The sequence below is a fragment of the Rattus norvegicus genome, chromosome 8 (assembly GCF_036323735.1).
Source record: "Rattus norvegicus strain BN/NHsdMcwi chromosome 8, GRCr8, whole genome shotgun sequence".
Classification (NCBI taxonomy): Eukaryota; Metazoa; Chordata; class Mammalia; order Rodentia; family Muridae; genus Rattus; species Rattus norvegicus.
This window is the reverse complement of record NC_086026.1, coordinates 73675229-73696875: the sequence shown is the minus strand read 5'-3', so window position 1 is coordinate 73696875 and position 21647 is coordinate 73675229. Positions and strand designations below refer to the sequence as shown.

Below are 21647 nucleotides of genomic sequence, written 5' to 3'. Positions count from 1 at the left end.
ATGCCCTCTTCTGGTGTGTCTGAAGACAGCTACAATGTACTTATGCATAATAAATGTTTAAAAAAAAAAAAAGACCAGATGATGTACACAGCTGTCATTCTAGTCCTCGAAGGCAGAAAAAAGCAGGACGTTGACCTCTAATTTCAGACCAGCCAGGACAATGCAATGAGTGAGTTCACAAAATAGTCAAAATCCTTAACCACGTCAGCAAAACATGATTTTGTGTAACTAAATCATGGTGAGAAACTCAAATCCTGAGAGTTGCTTACAAAATAATTTATTTCTTTATTAAAAACTGACCTAACAGTCAGGGCATATTTACATTTTAATCATTACCCAATTTAGTAAGAAACAATTCAATGCAAACTACAAAACAGCTTATAAAGTCAGACTTATACAGAACACCAAAAATAATAAATAGACTTACTAAAATAAGTAGGAAACAATTTAAATAGTCATTGTATTTTAAACAGGAATCCACAGAAGCCTTAAGACTTAAGGATTTATACAAAGTAGAAAAAACTACAAATAACTCCAAGCCTGTAGGATTCTGTTGTAGAGGGTTGGCTACTTAGAACATTTCTGGATTAGTCTAAGTTAGGATGGTCCAGCTGTGTTTCCTCTGCTTCCAACTGTCCTTCTTCCTGTGTGCTGGCAGAAGGAACGTCATGTGGACCATCAGCAGAGATCAATCCATTTGACTCTTCTTGATTCTCACCAGTACTGCTCTCTTCAACTGTCACGTCTGAGAGAAACATCAACATTATTACTCAGTATAAGCAACTGATCCAATCTTGATAAATGCAAATATCTTCAAGTGCTTACTTGATAGAAATCAAGCCTATAATCACCTAATTATAACTAAGTCTAAATATAAACCAGTTTTTCACAAATGCATAAAAGAACACTTAAAATGCCAAGATCCTGGGTAAGTGTAACTCAGTCGTAGAATCAATTCAGATCAGCAAGCACGAGGTCCTGGATTCAACTTGGTACTCTCACACACAAAAGCTAAGTGTCCTAAAATGATATTATATTCAAACTCTTCATTCTTATTCAAATGTAACTTCTCTTTCAAAATAAAACTAGAGATTTAAAAAAAAAATCAGACACAGGCCAGGCAAGACAACTCACTGGGGAAAGGTCAAGCCTGACTGACCCAATGGTGGAAGGAAGAGAAGACTTCTAAATTATCCCCTGACTTGTATGTGCAGGTACACACATCCATACCCACATTGCACACAGGCATAGACATAAGCACACACACATTCAAAATGTCAAGACAAATAGAGTTAAATTTTACATCAAAGTGATTGATAGTAAAGAAAATTTAAACCATGGATCATGACATGTGCCTGTTAATCCCAGCACTTAAAACCCTGTCTGGATGGGGTTGGGGATTTAGCTCAGCGGTAGAGCGCTTGCCTTGCGAGCGCAAGGCCCTGGGTTTGGTCCCCAGCTCCGTGGGGGAAGGGGGAGAAAAAAAAAAAAAAAAAAAAAACCCTGTCTGAAGAAAAAGAAAACCTTAAAATATTTATTTGTATTTAGGAAAATTTATAAACAGAAAATGAGTCTTAAATCCCTATTGTTAGGTAAACGTTGAGAAGGTCAAAACTTGCTCTATAGACCAGACTGGCCTTGGACTCAGAGATGGACCTGCCTCTACGTCCTAGGCATTGGGAGTAAAGGCATGCACCACCACTGCCTGGCTGGATGAGACAAAACATGGTATTTACTTACTATAGTTCTTTTGTTTTTTTTTAGGTATTTATTTTTCTGTTTTTTTCGAGACAGGGTTTCTCTGTGTAATAGCCCTGTCTGTCCTAGAACTTGCTTTGTAGACCAGGTTGACCTCAAACTCACAAGAGCTTCACCTGCCTCTGCCTCCCGAGTGCTGGAATTAAAGGCTTGTGCCACCACTGCCCAGCTAGATGAGACATTTTACAACATAGTATTTATATACTATAGTTCTTTTTTTAGGTTTTTATTTTTATTTATCTGTATGCACACATGTGCAGGTGCCCAAGGAGGCCAGAAAAGGGCATTGGGTCTTTTAAAGTGAATCACACAATGTAGGTACAAAGAAGAAAACCCAGGTCCAGCAAGTGGCTCAGGTGTTAATAAGATGTTCTGCTTTTGCAGAGACCTGAGTTCAGTTCCCAGCACCCACACCAGGCATCTAAACTCACATACATACAATCATATATATATTAGACACATAATTAAAAACAGAAAAACATAGTATCTCTGTTCTGAACCAGTTTGTTAAAAAAAAAAAAAAAAAAAAAAGCAAGCAAGCAAAAAAAAAAAAAAAAAAACCTGTGCTGGGGTACAAAGGCATTAATATGCATAAGGACTTGGATCCAACTCTAGATACCAAATACAATGAAATAAAGACAGGAAGTTTAAGACAATTTTTAAAGTGGGAAAGAGATGCTACAGATAAGTAAACTATAAAAACTCACAAAAGGGGTTGGGGATTTAGCTCAGTGGAAGAGCCCTTGCCTAGCAAGCGCAAGGCCCTGGGTTCCGTCCCCAGCTCCAGGAAAAAAAAAAAACTCACAAAAAAGGCACAATGTGATTAAAAAGCATTTTGGTAGCCCACTGCACAGCACATCTGTACCCCTCACCTTAGGAGGCTGAGACAGAAAATCATTAAGTGGGTAAATGGGAAGTCAACTAGGTAACTTAGGAAGACCTAAACTCAAAATGAAAGTTTAAGGAAGGGTTGAGAATACAGTTCATGAAAGAATGCTTACTCAGCCCCTCCAAGGCCCTATTTCCATCTCCAATGACTGCCACCCCTAAAAAAAGCATTTTAGTACCCCATTTACATCACAGAAACTGACTGCTAATCCTCAGTGAGTATGGAGATATTACATTTACTATTATCACAAGCTGGTGCAGTAGTGCAAGCCTATAATCTGAGCTCTCGGGAGGCTGAGGAGAGATAAAGGCAAGTTCAAGGCCTATCTAGTTTATAGGTTAGTTTAAGGCTAGCCTGGGCAACCTATTGAGACCCTGTGTAGTTCAACGATATAGTGCCTGCCTAGTATGTGCAAAGTGCTGGGTTCAATCCCCAGAACTAAAATGTACTGATTCCTCAATAATAATTTTCCTAAGTATGATCCTAAAAATATATGTAAAGTACTTTAAAATAAGAAGTCAAAGAAGAATACATTGTTAATATATTGGCACTATGAGAAAGTTATCCAGAAAACCATCCTAAACATTCTTTTAGGATTCCAAACAAGCATACATATACTGACACTCTCTAAAATACATACATACATAAACTAACATCACTTTTCTATTCCTAGAGGTATTATTTCAGGAGATAGTAAAGAAGTTAAAATTTCTAACATGCCCTTGATATTATATGGTAGCTCATAAAAACCAGCATAAAATTTACCATTTTCTAGGGACTGGCTATTACTCAATAGCTTTGCCTGCCTTCTTTCCAAGGCCAGTTGTTTATTTTTCTCAATTCTCTGCTGCTGCTCTTCTGTTAGGTTTCTACTCGCTTCAGAAGCAAACCTCTTGCTGTCAGATGAACTTGTCACAAAGGCATCAAATCCAGTGGCAGCTGCATCAAGGCTGTTAGTTTCCTCAACTTCATCTGTGGGGGAGAATAAAGTTAATACAACTTTAGTATTTATTAGATGAGTTAGAGAAAGAATTCATACCACATTCAACTGAAGAAGTTTTAAAGTGGCAAGTGGCCTGACCTAAAAAAAGCATTTGTAGGGTAGAAAAATGTGGCTTGTACTGGTTGACTCAGGTAAAAGAAATATTTATAAATTACTCTTATATTTTTGGTTGTGAGCCTAGCCTTTAACGGCTGAGCCATCTCTCCAGCCCTATAAATTACTCTTATGACTATTCTTTTTTTTTAATATTTTATTATATATGAGTACACTGTGGCTGTTTTCACACCAGAAGAGGGCATCGTGATCCCATTACAGATGGTTGTGAGCCACCATGTGGTTGCTGGGAATTGAACTCAGGACCTCTGGAAGAGCAGCCAGTGCTCTTAACCGCCGAGCCATCTCTCCAGCCCATAAATTACTCTTATAGTAAGCTGCATGTTACATCACATGGACACGTAAAAGGGGGTCTGGGAAGATAGCTCAGTTAATATAACAAGCACAAAAGCCTAGGTTTGATCTCCAGTACTGCATAAACTGGGTGTGGTGAAAAACTCCTGTAAACCAAAATATGTAAGAAAGTCAAATTTGGTAATACAAACCTATAATTCCAGTACACCAGACAGGTGGAGACAGGAGGATGACAAGTTCAAGGTTCTACTACCTGGCAAGTTTAAAGCTACCCTAGGTTACTTGAGACCCTGATTGTTTTGTTTTGTTTTTCATGACAGGGTTTCTCTATGTAGCCCTGGCTATCCTGTAAATCAGGCTGGCCTTGAACTCAGAGATCTGCATGCATCTGCCTCCAGAATGCTGGCCACCACCAACCCCACCTGGTGAGATGCTGTCTTTATTTATTTATTTATTTTTTAAATAAAAGGGTCAGGCATAGTGGCACGAGCCTTTAATCCCAGCACCTGGGAGGTCTACAGGACAGCCAGGAATACAGAGAGAAACCCATCTTGAATAGTGCCCCCCCCCAAAAAAAAGGAAGGAAGGAAGGAAGGAAGGAAGGAAGGAAGGAAGGAAGGAAGAAACAAAGAAACAAAGAGGAAACAGCAGGAGAATGAGAAATGAATGAGAGAGATGTAATTTTAACAGAGTAGTCAGGAAAACTTAAATGAGTTCCTATCTAAGCATAGTTTGAAGAGGAAAAGAAAATTAGTTACTTTGATCCAGGGGAAAGTCCTGGCTCTTTTTTGTTGTTTTGTTTCTTTTAAAGATTTATTTCATGTAAGTACACTGTCGCTGTCTTCAGACACACCAGAAGAGGGCATCAGATCCCATTACAGATGGTTGTGAGCCACCAAGTGGTTACTGGGAATTGAACTCAGGACCTCTGAAGAGCAGTTAGTGCTAAGCCATCACTCCAGCCCCAGGTTTTACTCTTAATGAAATAAGAACTGCAACATTAAGGCAGAAACGTAACTGACAATAGATCTACTAGAAATATGAAAATCGGGCTGGAGAGACATATAAATAAATAAATAAATAAATACATAAATACATAATAAATAAAATAAATAACTGAAAATCTTAGTGAAGTGATAGTTGTGCTACCCACCCAGTACTGGAGAGTCAGATGAGTTCAAGGGCCAAGACTGGTCTATAGAGTGAGTTCAAGGACAGCCAATACTACACAAAGAAACTATAGTTGTGGTTGGGGGAGTGGGGCAGAGTATTTAATCTAATGTCTAATTCATTTGGAGAAAAATCAACCTAGAAAGGATAGAGAAAAGCCCATTGAGGTAGTTTAGCAAATGAAGGTGCATTCATTACCACACATAAAAAGTAGATACATTTTAAAAGTATAACTGTAGAAAAATAAGGGATACTTAACCAGTAAACATTAACAAGATTCCTAGCATTTAAGAATGAGCTTTAAGGGGCTGGGGATTTAGCTCAGCGGTAGAGCGCTTGCCTAGTGAGCGCAAGGCCCTGGGTTCAGACCCCAGCTCCGAAAAAAAGGAAAAAAAAAAAAAAGAATGAGCTTTAAAAAATGAGGGACAGTGAAACTAGAGTTACAGGTGAGCTGCCACATGGGTACTGGATATCAAACCCGTGTCCTCTGGACGAATAGCCAGTGAGGCAATCTCTACAGGGCCCTACCCCTACTCCCCTGACCTGTTTTTTAAGGAAGGGCTAAAAGTTTGGTGAGGTAGCTCACACCAATATTACAGCACTTGGGAGGCTGAGGAAGAATTACCACAAATGCAAGGCCAGTCTAAGCTACATAAGTTCCAGGCCAGCCCAGAATACAGAACGAAAGACTATCTCAAGAAAAAGAAATGAATGAAGGGCTGGGAGAGAATACCTCAATAGTAGTGCTTGCCATATGCAAGGTGCTAGTCCAATACTTAATCCTAAGGAAGGAAAGGAGGAATGAAAGACTCAATAAGCACAATTCATGTGATTCTAATTCCTATTTGGATGTGTACATCCTTATGTATAAAACCAAAACGTAGGGGTTGGGGATTTAGCTCAGTGGTAGAGCGCTTGCCTAGGAAGCGCAAGGCCCTGGGTTCGATCCCCAGCTCCAAAAAAAAGAACAAAAAAAAAAAAAAAACCAAAACGTAAAAAGTTCATCTAGTCCTATTTTCTTTTCTTTTCTTTTCTTTTTTTTTTCAGAGCTGGGGACCGAATCCAAGGCCTTGAGCTTGCTAGGCAAGCACTCTACCGCTGAGCTAAATCCCCAACCCCTAGTCCTATTTTCAAATCATTGTATTGAGTATTAGCCCAAAACTTTCCAAGTTACATTTATTTATCATGTGTAGGTGGGTGTTTATGCATGTGCATGTGCATCCCATGGTACACCTATAGAAGTTAGAGAACAATTCACGGGGTTGGGGATTTAGCTCAGCAGTAGAGCGCTTGCCTAGCAAGCTCAAGGCCCTGGATTCGGTCCCCAGCTCCGAAAAAAAAAGAAAAAAGAAAAAAGAAAAAAAAAAAGAAAAAAAAAAAAAAAGAACAATTCACAGGAGTTGGTTCTCTCCTTCCACCAGTGGACTCCAGGGACCAAACACTGGTTGTCAGGATTGGTGACAAGCACCTTTACCTGCTGAACCATCTCACCAGCCCCAGTCCCAGCCCCAACCCCAGACTTTTGGAAGAATTACTCAATCACACTATGCTTGCTTTAGAGTTGTATAGTAATATATTTTTGATTTAAAAAAATAAGCTTTTTTTAAGATAAAAATACACATATTAATAAAATTAATTAAATACTCAAACATGTATGCCTGTGTACAAGGCATACATCCCAAACCACCTTTGGCAGACCTCTACTGCTTAATAAAAACACTTGTGATACCTTCTCTATAAGCTTCTTCCCAGTTAATGTAACTTTTGTCCACTGCACCTCACTCACATGGCTAATCCTAACACTTGTCAAACTACTGATAATGTTATTTGTCTAACTCAATCTGTACACTATAAACTTAGAGGCTTAATTTTACTCATCTTTAATCCTCAAGCCTTCAGCACAATAGTAAACAATTCAAAAAAGTGCTAAAAAAATAAACTAACCCAGAAATACCTGGTATTTAATACTATAGTAATTATTTTGACATTGTACACCATTAATAAATACCACCTTTTAAAAGAATTTAAAGTTCCAGACTATTTAAACCAATGGTTTTCAATCTATGAATCAGAGGGGAGTGTTCAACAACCCTTTCACAGGGGTTGCCTAACAATATCAGAAAATATAGATATTTACATTATATTTACAACAGATTCAGTTATGAACTAGTAACAAAAATAACTGTATGGTTGGGAGTCACTATAACATCACCATGAGGAACTGTGGTAAAGAACTGAAACATTGGAAAGATTGAGAACTACTGATTTAAGAAAACTCTGTGTGGCATTATTTATGATTCACCATATACATTACTAGTGAAAAAATAAGTCTGGACTGAGAGACTGGAGAAATAAGAGGGACTGGAGAAACAGCTCAGTGGATAAGAGCACTTGTTGCTCTTGCAGAGGACCACAATTTAGTACCCAGCATCCATGTTAGGCAGCTCACAACTTCCTATAAACCCAGCTCCAGTGTGTGGGTAACTGCCTCACACGTGCACATAGCCACATACAGATTCTCTCTCTCTCTCTCTCTCTCTCTCTCTCTCTCTCACACACACACACACACACACACACAAACATACATGTTAAAAATTTTTTTAGGGGCTGGGGATTTAGCTCAGTGGTAGAGCGCTTACCTAGGAAGCGCAAGGCCCTGGGTTCGGTCCCCAGCTCCGAAAAAAAGAACCAAAAAAAAAAAAAAAAAAACATTTTTTTAAAAAGCTTTATGTATGGAGCCATCGCACAGAAAATCTGACAACTATACAGACCCTGTCGGCAGGAACCATCTGTTTTGATGTATGTGACTGTCTACGGTTGCATTGTACAACTAACAATGCAATCAATACCAGGTACAGTCACGCAGTTCTTCCTAAAGGCCTATAGCCATGGATCTAGTTTTTTGGATTTTCTTTTCAACAGGATCTTGTATAATCCAATTTAGCCCCAAATTCACTATGTAGTCAAGGATGGCCTTCAACTTCTGAGACTCCTACTCCCACCTCTCAAGTGGTGAGAAAACTGACACATGTTATCTAGCACATATAACTCAAGTCTACACATTCAAATGATGAAATGGAAATGTTCATCTACAAACTATTCAACCTAATTTCCCAGAGCCAGTTTTTCTAATGGTTTCTAAACATATGAACACTCTAGTTTAATATGTATTAGTACTGACAAGAATGTAAAACATCAATGAAGTCAGTAAGTTTCCAAACATGCTTCACAACCTTTGTTCAACCCTGGAACCTACATGATGGAAAAACTAACTCCAGTTGTCCTGATTTCCACACACATGCCATGGCACACAAGCACACAAACAATATAAATGATAAAATTTCCCTCCTTTTATTGATACTTTCTTTCTTTCTTCCTTTTTTTTTTTTTTTTTTAAAGGCCAGTGGTGGTAGTCCTCAGCCTTTTTTTTTTTTAAAGGATTTATTTTATTGTATGTGAGTACACTGTCACTGTCTTCAGACGCACCAGAAGAGGGCATAAGATCCCATTACAGATGGTTGTGGGTCACCATGTGGTTGCTGGGAATTGAACTTAGGACCTCTGGAAGAGCAGTCAGTGCTCTTAACCTCTGAGCCATCTCTCCAGCCCTTATTGATACTTTCTATAACGTGTCTAATGATATTGTAATCCTATCTTTTTTTCTTTTTTATTGTATGCATGAGACAGGGTCTCAGTATGTAGTCCTGGCTGTCCTTGAAGCTCTGTATAGAGACCAAGTTGGCCTCAAACTCAGAATGTTCTGCCTGCCTCTGCTTCCTGAGCAATGGAATTAAAGGCATGTGTACCACCATGCCAGCTACCATCATATTTTTAGGAAATAAATTTTAAGAGGGAAGGAGTCAAGGAAAGTAACATGGACTTGAGCCAAGTACAATAATACACACATGAAAATCTCACAGTAAAGCACATTCTTTTAGAAGGAGGTAGTGAGACAGGGTCTCTCTAAGTAGCCTTGGCTGCCCTGGAACTCAGTATGTACCAGACGGGCCTTCAACTCATAAAGATTCATCTACTTCTCCCTCTTAAGTGCTGAGATTAAAGGCATGTGCCATTATACCTGGCTGAAATTCATTCTTTTATATGCTAACTACAATACTAAATAGAAACAAGTATCAAATATAAATATTACTGGGCTGAGATGTCTCAGTAAATAAAGGCACTTGCTGCCAAGCCTGACTGATGACATAAGAGTGATCCCTGAGGTTGACAAGGTGAAAGGTTATGGAAGGTTGTCCACTGCAGTCTATACTCACACTAACAAATAGAAGCTCACTACACCTACACACACACACACACACACACACACACACACACACACGCATGCACGCACACGCACAAACATTCATGCACACAATTACATTCTAGATTTACTAAATTCTAGACTCAACTATTAACTACTCTATAGTTATATAAATATTGGGTTAAGACCTCAGTTATTGCCTACTCCAGCTAGACCTATTTCTAAAAGCTACGTTGTAATAAAGTGAATAAACTTATAATTACCGTTATTGTTAACAAAATCTTCATGTACAATAGGCAGATCAAGTCGAATTCGTTTTAAACAGGTCTGAAAAAAAAAAGACATTTTTTCCCCATCTTTATCAATAAGTTAGGAAGGGAACAATCATTTATTCATATCTGAAAGAGCTGTACTTCAAATAATGACTATTAATTTTCCTGTCTTAATGAATGAAACATATTTCAAAATGAAGACTCGTAACCAGAAATTCAGCCTCAAGTAAGCCCATCCTGTACTACTTAGCGTTGTGAATGACATTCATGATAATCACACTTACCTGAACCTCCTTTTTATTTCCTAGGTTTTCAACTCTGTCAATAAAATCTTCAAATTGCAGTTTGGGGAATAGCCTATGGGCCCAGTGCTCCATGTGTCTGATTAGCGTTTTCAAGTCTTCAGCCTGACACATAAAAATAAAAATGCTGAACAGAAGACTCAATCTCATAGCTGACCATGTCAGCAGATTTTAGCATTTAAAGGCAATGCCAAAGTCACTGCTGTCCTATTTATAAGGTTAAGAAACTTTTAGCAAGAAACAGAAAAAGGTTTGGACGATCATAATCTCAGAAAACATTGGGAAAAAGAGTGGATACAGATTTTGATTTAGACACAGATTTTTAGAAACTAGACAGGAAAACACTACAATGCTGGGAAGACCGCTCTGTTGGTTAACTGGCTGGGGAATAACCCTGAGAACCAGAGTACAATCCCTAGTCCTACATTAAAAACAAAAAAAAACAAAAAAAAAAAAAACAGGCATAATAGCGAGAGTCATTTCTAGGCAGATGGTCCTAAGTTCTGTAAAAAAGCAAGCTGAGTTAGCCATGGAGAGCAAAGCAAGCAGCACCCCTCCATGGCCTCTTGCATCAGCTCCTGCCACCAGGTTCCTGCTCTGTATAGAGTTCCTATCCTGACTTCCTTCAGTGATAAATGAAATAAATGCTTTCTGCCTCAACTCAATTTTGGTCATGGTGCTTCATTACAACAATAGAAACCCTAAGTCAGTGGTAGGCCTTGTAATATAAGTACTTAAAATAAAACAAAAAAAGGTTGATCCTCAGGCTCACTGAGAGAGCTTGAGGAAGCACACCTGAGGTTGACCTCTGACAAGCACATACACATGCACATACACACACACACACACACACACACACACACACACACACACACACACACACACACTCAAAAGGGGAGGGAAAATAGCAGTACAAAAATAAAGGTTTAAAAGAATCTTATGTATATCTTTTTGGAAATATACATAAAAACCCAAAATAAGCTTTAATAAAAGATGTCAAGGGGTTGAGGATTTAGCTCAGTGGTAGAGCGCTTGCCTAGCAAGCGCAAGGCCCTGGGTTCGGTGCCCAGCTCCGAAAAAAAGAAAAAAAAAAAAAAAAAAAAAAGATGTCAAAGTATCTCTCAGGAATCACTGAATACTCTGACAGTTTCCTAAATACAAGCTTTGAGAATTCAGAAATATATTCCAAAACCCCAAGAAAAAAAAAGATAGTGGTACTAACAGTTAACACTCTCAAACCATAACATCCCTCTACATTTAAAACCCAAATTAAGATTACTAAAGATAAATAAATCAAGTTCAATAAGCGTAACTAACAAGTGCTAAACATCTGCCTTTACTGTAAAATAACTCATTTTTCACTTAACAATACTATAAACTAGAACAGAAAACATAGATTTAAATACAAATTGCTTAACTTCCTGTGACTATTTCTTCAAGTATAAAGCAATATACACTCACAGGACCATGGTGAGGGTTAAAATAAGAGAAACGGGCTGGAGAGATGGCTCAGTGGTCAAGAGCACTGACTGCTCTTCCAGAATCCTGAGTTCAATTCCAACAAGCACATGGTGGCTCACAACCATCTATAATGGGATCCGATGCCCTCTTCTGGTGTGTCTGAAGACAGCACTAGTGTGCTCACATACATGAAAGAAATCTTTTAAAAAAAAAAAAAAAAAAGAGGGGCTGGAGAGATGGCTCAGCGGTTAAGAGTGCCGACTGCTCTTCCAGAGGTCCTGAGTTCAAATCCCAGCAACCACATGGTGGCTCACAACCATCTGTAAAGAGATCCGATGCCCTCTTCTGGTGTATCTGAAGACAGCTACAGTGTACATATAATAAATGAATAAATCTTAAAAAAAAAAAAAAAAAAAAAAAGAAGCACCTGACAAAGTCAACACATGTTAGCTGGTACTGTAATTTAACCTTGACTAGAAGGCACAGTGGTGCATACCTTTAATCCCAATACTCAGGAGGCAGAGGCAAACAGATTTCTGGGAGTTCAAGGTCAACCTGGTCTACCAAAAAAAAAAAAAAAAAAACCAAAAAACCCCACCCCACATACTGCTCTTCCTTCTTCAGAGGACTGAATTCAGTTTCTAGCACCCACATCAGACATCTCAAAAATGCTTCTAATTCTAACTCCAAGAAATTAAACACTGAGGTTGGGGATTTAGCTTAGTGGTAGAGTGCTTGCCTAGCAAGTGCAAGGCCCTGGGTTTGGTTCCCAGCTCCGAAAAAAAGAAAAAAAAAAAAAAAAAAAAGAAAGAAAGAAAGAAAGAAATTGAACACTTTCTCTCGTCTTTCTTTGAAAGCATCTGAACACATATACCCACACACAGAATTAATTTTAAGTTCAAAATTAAACAAGAATAGAACTAGACATTATGCCATATCTTAGAGACACATATGATCAACAGAAGCAGTACTGATTCTCATAAACCTTAAAAATGACCCTTTAAGGGGTTGGGGATTTAGCTCAGTGGTAGAGCACTTGCCTAGCAAGCGCAAGGCCCTGGGTTCGGTCCCCAACTCCGGGGAAAAAAAAAAAAAAAAAAAAAAAAAGACCCTTTAAGGTGGTGCACAAGCCTTTATTTATTTATTTATTTATTTATTTATTTATTTATTTATTTATTTATTTATTTATTTATTTTTGGTTCTTTTTTTCGGAGCTGGGGACCGAACCCAGGCCCTTGCTCTTCCTAGGCATGCGCTCTACCACTGAGCTAAATCCCCAACCCCGGTACACAAGCCTTTAATCCCAGCACTTGGGAGGCAGAGGCAGGTCAATCTCTGAGTTTGAGCCCAGACTATCTACAAAGTGAGTTCTAGGACAGCCAGAACTGCACAGAAAAGCCCTGTCTCAAGAAACTTTTTTTTTAAAAAAAAGAACCTGTGAGAAAAAGCATAGTAAATTTTATTGCTATAAACTTTGAAGGTACAAATTTGGGCTGAGAGACTCAGACCTAATTTTCCTAAAGCCATGTTAAACATGGTGGCAAAAACATGAAACTATACAAGATGTTCTCTTAATTCTTCCAATACCCTTTCTATTTCACTGAAGCTACTTCTCTAGAGGTGATGGTTAACAACAGTATATATTCAGAATATTTTTTACCTCACTTTTTGCTTTTAATTTTAATTTTTCACTTATTCACTTTACATCCCACTCACTGCCCCCCTCCTATTTACCCCCTTCCACAATCCTTCCATCCCTCCTCTCTTCCTCTGAGCAAGTGGGGGCCCCCATAGATATCCCCCCAACCTAGCACTTCAAGTCTCTGCAAGCCTAGGTGCTCCCTCTCCCACTGTGGCCAGACAAGGCAGCCCAGATACAACAACATATCCCATGTGCAGGCAATAGCTTTGGGATACCCCCTGCTCCATTGTTTGGGATTCACAAGCTGCACATCTGTTACCTATATGTGGGCACTGTTATTAAAAAGAAAAAAAAAAAAAAAAAAACCTCTAAAACAAGACAGGTATGATGATACAAGCCTTTAATCCCACCACTTGGGAAGCAGACAAAGGCAGATCTGTGTGAGTTCAGGGTTAGAGTATTGGTCACTGTTCTATTGCTGTGACAAGACACCTGTGACCAAGGTAAAGGTAACTCTTACAAAAGAAAGCATGCAAGAATGTGTAGGGTGGGGATGAGGGTGTGTCTCAGTAACAGTTTCAAAGGCTTATAGTGCATTATCATCATGGTGGGGAGCACAGAGGTATACACTAGAACAACAGCTGAGGGCTACATTCTGAACCATAAGTAGAAAGAGAGAACAAGACTGGACCTGGCATGGGCTTTTGAAACCTCAAAGCCCCACCCCAGTGACACACTTCTCCCAACAAGGCCACACCTCCACAACCCTTCTAAATCTTTCTAATATTGCTACTCCCTTAGGACTAACCATTTAAATATATGGCATTCTTATTAAGACCAATACATGGATTGGAGAGATGGCTCAGCAGTTAAGAGCACTGACTGCCCTTCCAGAGAGATCCTGAGTTCAAATCCCTGCAACCACATAGTGGCTCACAACTATCTGTAATGGGATCCAATGCCCTCTTCTGGTGTGTCTGAAGACAGTGAGTGTACTGATATAAATAAAATAAATCTTTAAAAAAAAAAAAAAAAAAAAAGATCAACAGCTAGCCACTGCTACATAGTGCTACTTTGTCTCAAATTTTTTGAATAAATAATCGTCTAAAATAAACCTGGACTGGGATGTACTCCAGTAGTATTGTTTAGCACATGTTCTAGCACTTGCCCTGGATTCAATGCCCATTGCTAAGGAATAGAGATCAAATATTTCTTACCTCATGACCTTTCCCCTTGAATTTTGTCTTATCAAATACATGCCTTAAGGCTGGAAGCCCTCTCTCTGAAGTCAATCTGTGAAGAGAAATATATTTTTGAATTTCTAGCCCTGTGAAAACCAAGACTGTTGAAAGAAAAAAATTTCTTCCTAAATTGGAGAAAAGAAAATGTTTAAAGGAGAAAAAAATCTTTATAGAACTCTATCTGATCTCCAAATCACCCACCAAAGCTTGTGATAAAAGAAAAACACTACCTGTGTAGAAATCTGTAAACATATATATCAAAGTAAATGTGCATACCTTGTAGCATCTAGCTTGGGTATATTCCTTTTAACTATTCTCTTTGGCGGAACAGGAACAGGTGCTCCACTCCCTGATCCAAGTAAACAGACCAAAATTTAGTATTAAAAACTGTCCTCTGATCTCCCTATGCACACATAGTAGCACCTGTGTGCCCACGTACATTCAGATACACACAAAGAAAGTTATTTTTGGGTTTTTTTTTTTTTTTGGTTTTTTTTCTTTCTTAAAGGGTTTCTTTGTGTAGTTTTAGCTATCCTACAACTTGCTCTGCAGACCAGGCTAGCCTCAAGCTCACTGAGATCCTCCTGCCACTGCCTCACAAGTGCATTGAAGTGGATTGAAGAAAGGAATGTGCCACCGCCACCCAGCCAGTAAATATTTTTTTAAATTCGAGTCTCATTTGCAAAATGTATCATTTCTAAGCTAATCTGACACATGACTATGTGGCACATTTCAGCAGTCTACAGTAGGATTGGGAGAGCAAGGCTAGCCTGGGATACACTCTGAGTCCTTGTCTTAAAAACCAACAAATAACCAAGTTTGATGGTGCACACCTTTAATCCTAACACTTGGGAGGCAGAGGCAGTTGGATCTCTGAGTTTGAGGCTACCAGAGTCTACAGGACAGATGAGCTATATGGAGAAATCCTGCTCAAACAAACAACAAAACCAACAAACAAATTAAAGGGGACTTTTGTGAAATTCTTGATACAGACCTTCATCAGGTTCAGCTTCTGCAGGATCTCTCTCTGGAGAGCCTGGAGGTGGGAAGGGAGGAAAAGTTTCATCCTCTACATGTTCATAATCTGGTATTTCAAACAAGCCATTTTCTTCTTGCTCCAACATTTTTTCCTCCAAAAGAAAAAATAAAGTTATTTTATTCAACCAAAACAGTTTATTACACAATTTAGTTCATGGAAAGTGAAAACCATGTTAAAAATCACTTAAACCGGGCTGGAGAGATGGCTCAGCGGTTAAGAGCATTGACTGCTCTTCCAGAGGTCCTGAGTTCAATCCCCAGCAACCACATGGTGGCTCACAACCATCTGTAATGAGATCTGATGCCCTCTTCTGGTGTGTCTGAGGACAGCTACAATGTACTCATATATAATAAATAAATAAATCTTTTAAAAAAATCACTTAAACATTTCAAATTTATACACGGTTTTTAAAGAGTAGCAAAGATAGTAAGTATGAAGGAAAATGACTCTGAACTGAGTTGTAATGTAGACCCTACAACTAAATAACAACATATTTCTTTTCTTTTTTTGGGGGGGGTTCTTTTTTTGGAGCTGGGGACCAAACCCAGGGCCTTGCGCTTGCTAGAGAATGCTCTACCACTGAGCTAAATCCCCAACCCCTAACGACATTATTTCCTAAAGTTTGTGTGCCTACATGTGTCTGTGTACCACACGCCTCTGAAGATCAGAAGACACTATACCACTGGAATTCAAGTTTATAGTTCCTACAGTTATAGGTAGGAATCAAACCAAGCTCCTCTCTTAAGAGGTTAAGCCAGTGCTCTTAACCATTGAGCCATCTCTCTAGCCCCCAGATTTATTAACTTTTGATTCTTCCAACCTAGACCATATTTTGGGTCTGCAGATCCCTATTGTCCATTTTGCAGCTTTCAACTGTCTCAATGGCATTCATTAACTCCTCCACAAAACTGGATTCTTTTCTGGTGGACTGGGAAGCGGTTAGAGACAAGGTTTCTTGGTATAGCCCTGTCTGACTGTCTATCTGTCCTAGAACTTGATCTGTAGACCGGGTTGGCCTCAAATGCAGAGATTAGTCTGCCTCTGCCCCTTGAGTACTGGGACCAAAGGTGTGCGCTATTGCCACCAAGGCCACCACAACCACCACCTGGCTACAAAACTAAATTTGTAAATGCCCTCAATTCGGTAACACCCATCACGATGTTCAAATTAAAGACAAGTCATCTTTGACACTTCCTACCTGTATTCAATATAACATATCCATTTAATTTACTAAATATTCCTTCAATATTTGTCCTTATCTCTATAACCACTTCAGAACACTTCTTGCTTGTTTCAAGCACACCATGTTCCACTCACTACTGCCTCTTTCAATAAATTCTCACTTCAGCTGGACTGAGCTTTTGGAAATGTAAAGCTGACATCATGCTAAAATTCAGTTAAAGACATCTAATGTAGCTAGATGTGATGGTGAACATGTTAATCCTAGCACTCAAAAGGCAGAGGCAGACAGATCTCTGAGTTGAGGCAGGATAGTCTATATAGCAAGTTCCAGGACAGCTAGAAGACATGGTCTCAAAAGGAGGAAAAAAATTCAGTAGGGGAGAAATAGGCTTTAAAATACATAGATCCCAGCACTTAAAACAAAGAAAATCAGGAGCTCAAGGTCAGTCTTGGCTATATAGCAGTTCAAAGCTGGTCTGGATCACGAGACTCTTTAAAAAAAATTTTTTTTATATAATGCCAACTTTACTTCATACTCTCTCACTCTCTTTTTTTTTTTTTTTTTTTTGGTTCTTTTTTTTTCGGAGCTGGGGACCGAACCCAGGGCCTTGCACTTCCTAGGCAAGCGCTCTACCACTGAGCTAAATCCCCAGCCCCTCTCACTCTCTTTTTAAACTCCTTCAAAGAGCCATTTCTACTGTCAAGAACCTGGATGTTTGTTCCATACAAAGTTATTTATTTGTTTGGGTTTTTTGTTGTCCCCCCCCACCTCCTTTCTCCACCCCAAACAGGGTTTCTCTGTGTCTTCCTGGATGACCTAGAACTCTCTGTACTCCAGGTTGGCCTCAAACTCAGAAATCTGCCTATCTTTGTCTCCCTAGTTCCAGGATTAAAGCCTTGCACCACCACCACCACCTGGCAAAGATAAATTTTTACCTGTGTGTTTGTCTGTGTCTATGTGCAGTATGCATGTGTATATGTTCAAAGAGCAAAAGGGCGATGTGTTCCCCGGAAAGTAGAGTTACAAGCAGTTTTGAGTGGTGGTGTAGCTTGTGAGAACAGAACCCAGGTCCTTGTTGAGAGCAGGAAATCCCTTACACCAACCAAGCCCTACTCTTGTATTTTGAAAGAGGGTCTTTCCAACTCCCGATCCTCCTGCTTCTACTTCCCAAGTACTAACATTACATGCATTTTGAAAGCTCTTCCCTGACCCCTGATTCTTCTCAAATTTTAACCATTACCTCCTCAGGAAAACCTATCTCAAACCAAGAGATTATGCAGTCTGCAGTCCTAACACAAAGGTAGAAGCAGGAGGGACAGAGTTCATCCTAGTTACACCCAAGACCCTTACCTTAGAGAAGAGACCATTCAAATGTCCCTAAATCGAGTAATAATACTGTGAGTGTGAGTACATGTGGACACACCTAAGAACAGCTTTTTTCTCACCATCTTGGAATTAAATTCAAATCATTAGATTGTACTGCAAGCATTTTCCCCTGACAAGCCATCTTGATGGCCCAGAATTTTCTTATAAGAATTAGCAGCACTATGGAGAAGTTTTATAGAAATCATCATTTCTCAGTTAGGCTTTATTTATTTAATGTTAGTCTCCTATATTGACTGTGGCTCTCTTAGGACAAAAATCAGGCAAGTCTCTTTGTTGTTTCACCACTATGTCCCAAAACCTGATACACAATTGTTCCATATACATTTGCTGAGGAAAGGAATTTAAAAAGAATTCCAAGCTAGGAACAGTGATATGCACTGTAGTCCTAACACTCAAGAGTCTAAAGTAGGAACCATGAGACCAGTTGGGGAAACAGAATCCTTGTCTATACACACAAGGAACATATACTAGGAATGTAGGCTTACTTGGTGGAGGGCTTAGCTAGAATCCACAAAGCACTGAGTTCAATTCCAAGAACCATAAACTACCTTGGGGAGTGCATGGATTTATAATCTCAGCCCTCAGGAATAGACAAGAGGATTAGAAATTTCTTATCTTCGGCGATGTGGCTGGGCCAACCCCAGACCAGCTTGGGCTACCTATCTTGAGAACCTATCTTTAATTAGAAATTAAACTCTTGGGCTGAAAAGATGGCTGGGAGTTGTTAAGAACACAAACTGTGGGACTAGGGGGGTGGGGGGTTGACTCTGCAGTTAAGAGCATTGACTTCTCTTCCAGAGGTCCTGAGTTCAGTTCCCAGCAACCACATGGTGGTTCACAACCATCTGTAATGGGATCTGATGCCCTCTTCTAGTGTGTCTGAAGACAATGACAGTGTATTCATATTTAAAAAAAAATCTTGGGGTTGGGGATTTAGCTCAGTGGTAGAGCGCTTGCCTAGAAAACACAAGGCTCTGGGTTCGATCCCCAGCTCCAACAAAAAAGAAAAAAGAAAAAAAAATCTTAAAAAAGAAAAACAAAAACAACTAAAGATATTATACTCAGAACATGTCTAATACACCCCCAAAGCTTTTAAATTTTTTTAATTTGTTTGTTGTGTGTGTGTGTGTATAATGAGGGTGTGTATAAATGACCTCCCAAGGGGAAGGTCAAAGGAAAACCTGTAATGACAATTTTGGAATTTTGGTTTCTTTTTTAAAAAGCAGAAATATTATATTTATGTTTTAATTCCTGGTGTGAGAATTGGCTGCTTCAGATTGTCCAGGACAGCTGATATGACTTGCCTCGTGCTCTAACAGGAGGGTGATTCTGCTAACTGCAGATATCTTCATTTGGAATTCTCGGGACTTTTCAGAGCGTACATAAAGGCCAGGTTTGACTGTTCGTTGTTGGTCATGGTTTGTTAAGTAGTGGTGAGCAAAGACAAGAAATTGCATATCCTAATGGTGAAGATCAAACTTGACCCTAGGAACTTGACAACCCTCATCAGCAGGATAACAGTTTCTTTCTCTCTTTTTTAGGGGGCTGAAAGGGTAGATTAAGGGTGGAACAAAGAACCACAAAGTAGCAAACAACTGTCGAGTCGGTTCTTTCCTGCCACCTTTACATGAGATCCAAGGATTAAACTCAGTAAGGCTTGTTCCCCAAGAACCTTATTTATTAGCTGTCCCCAATTCTAAACTTTCGAGACCATAAATATATAAAAACAAAGTACAAGCTCCCAATATTAAACCACGAAGTCTCTGAGTAAGTTTTATGATACATTAAATTTGGGAACCAAGGCCTAGAGATTATAGCTCTACCTTGGACCACCTTGGCCAGTGTTCTAGACCCAGAACAACACCCCAACCTCCAAACATCTAGTAAGTACATTAGGACTCGTTTTAATGGGAGTTTGAAAACAGGATTTAAAACTACAATACTAGCAAATAACCAGAAAAGCTTGAGGTGGGGCTCATCAGTAAACTGGTTTCTCTTAGTATTTGTAAAGAATTAGATGTAAAGAATTAGATGTTCACTGCGCTTCCTTCTCTCCTTGAGAACTGCCACACAACGTTTTAGACACTAAAGTCTCTGTTTCCCCCTCCTGGTCCTCAAACTCCCAGAGCAACATGGGCAACAAATTCAACATCCGACCCACAATTCCTTGGATTGTTTCCAAGGTACAACTTTTTCCTAGTTGTCAAATGCTCCTCGCCCTAAAGGAAGTCCTACCATCCTAACTCATGCTCTGCCTTAGGGTACCATCCCTAAAAATCTCACATCTCCCTTCCTTGCTCTCCAGCCTGCTGCTCATCCTTCCTCTCATCTGGTCAAACTCATTCCATATTCTCAGTTCCGAAGCTTGGCGCAGGTCAGTGCGCGCGGTGAAGGCGCCGCCTCAGGTGCAGGCCCGCCATCCTCCGGTCCCTCGGGCGCCTCCCACCCGCTCCTCCTCAGCCCCGCTTCCGCCCGGCTCCTGTGTGCAACCCCACTACCCGCGCCCCGCGCCCCGCGCCCCGCGCCCCGCGCCCCGCGCCCCGCGCCCCGCGCCCCGCGCCCCGCGCCCCGCGCCCCGCGCCCCGCGCCCCGCGCCCCGCGCCCCGCGCCCCGCGCCCCGCGCCCCGCGCCCCGCGCCCCGCGCCCCGCGCCAGGCTTGCAGCGCGGCCTCTGCTTCCAAAACTGCCCTCCAAAAAAGCAGTCTCACCTCACCCAAACGGCGGCCGCCGCCAAGCGCGCCAACAGCACTTCTCGCGAGGCTCCGGACATCGCTCCGCGAGAAAAGCTGGGAAGTTTGGCGCCAAGGGTACGCAAGGTGTGGGAGGGGCCTAAGGCTCTGAGCCCCGCCCACCGCTCTCGGAAGCCCGCCTTCCCACCTGGAGCGTCTTAAACAGCAGGAAGTTCAGAGTTCTCACTCTCTAGGATCTTTATTAGCTTCAGGAACAGGTTCCCGGATTTAGAAACCTAACAGTGGAAGCCAAGCGTGACAGTGCACGCCTGGAATTCCAGCCTTGAGGTTGGAGGATCGCCACGGGTTCCAGTCCAGCGTCTACAGTCTCACCAAAACAAAAAAAAAAAGAAAAAAAGAAAAAGAAAAAAGAAAAGAAAACTGATGTAAATAGAGTAAAACAGAGTGTCAAGCAACATTGGCTGGGAAATTACTGCTTCTTGAGAAGAGCAAAATGTCATGACTGTGAATTCTGTTAATCAAATAAAGCTATGAGGAAAAGATTGTAGTTAGGATTAGATGTGTAGACCCAAAGAAATACATCCGAAAAAAAAAAAAAAAGTTCCCAGGCTGGAGAGATGGCTCAGTGGTTAGGAGCGCCGACTGCTCTTCCAGAGGTCCTGAGTTCAGTTCCCAGCAACCACATGATGGGATCCGATGGCCTCTTCTGGTGTGTCTGAAGACAGCTTATAGTGTGCTCAAATACATTAAATAAATAATATTTTTTAAAAAAAAATGTTCCCTGTTTTCTTTAAAAGTATTGAATCGGGCTGGAGAGATGGCTCAGTGGTTAAGAGCACCGACTGCTCTTCCTGAGGTCCTGAGTTCAAATCCCAGCAACCACATGGTGGCTCACAACCATTTGTAATGAGATCTGATGCCCTCTTCTGGTGCATCTGAAGGC

The 21647-nt window shown here is 40.3% G+C and overlaps 1 protein-coding gene and 2 non-coding genes across 7 annotated transcripts; 1 reads left to right on the top strand and 2 right to left on the bottom strand.

Annotated features, from left to right (window-relative positions):
• Positions 1 to 255: 255 nt before the first annotated feature.
• Positions 256 to 20856, bottom strand: Tipin (timeless interacting protein). Of its 5 annotated transcripts, XM_063265762.1 has the most exons (9): positions 20299 to 20506; positions 19320 to 19414; positions 15402 to 15537; positions 14684 to 14756; positions 14384 to 14459; positions 10046 to 10168; positions 9753 to 9816; positions 3413 to 3619; positions 262 to 745 (listed from the first exon to the last, which is right to left on the bottom strand). In XM_063265762.1, the coding sequence occupies exons 1-9, from the start codon at positions 20342 to 20344 to the stop codon at positions 588 to 590; spliced, it is 978 nt and encodes a 325-aa protein (XP_063121832.1). In that variant the 5' UTR covers positions 20345 to 20506; the 3' UTR covers positions 262 to 587. The 5 variants fall into 5 exon arrangements, with proteins under 5 accessions (NP_001020458.1, XP_063121832.1, XP_038937671.1 ...); NM_001025287.2 differs by lacking the exons at positions 19320 to 19414; positions 20299 to 20506 and adding an exon at positions 20723 to 20785 and having other exon boundaries at positions 256 to 745; XM_039081743.2 differs by having other exon boundaries at positions 19320 to 20506.
• On the bottom strand, positions 7956 to 8090 carry Scarna14 (small Cajal body-specific RNA 14). Its single transcript, XR_005488817.1, has one exon. It is a non-coding gene; the product is annotated as a small Cajal body-specific RNA 14 (non-coding RNA).
• Trnas-aga48 (transfer RNA serine (anticodon AGA) 48) lies at positions 18940 to 19014 on the top strand. The gene has a single exon. It is a non-coding gene; the product is annotated as a tRNA-Ser (tRNA).
• Positions 20857 to 21647: the final 791 nt, after the last annotated feature.

What these genes read in the sequence shown, in the direction of transcription:
- Tipin (XM_039081743.2), bottom strand. Translation starts at nt 19,472, where the DNA reads ATGCAATTTCTTGTCTTTGCTCACCACTACTTAACAAACCATGACCAA. An exon ending in CCCTCCTGTTAGAGCACGAG is followed by an intron (nt 15,538 to 19,319) that starts GCAAGTCATATC and finishes TTTCTTTTGGAG; the next exon opens with GAAAAAATGTTGGAGCAAGA. An exon ending in CCCAAGCTAGATGCTACAAG is followed by an intron (nt 14,460 to 14,683) that starts GTATGCACATTT and finishes TTCTCTTCACAG; the next exon opens with ATTGACTTCAGAGAGAGGGC.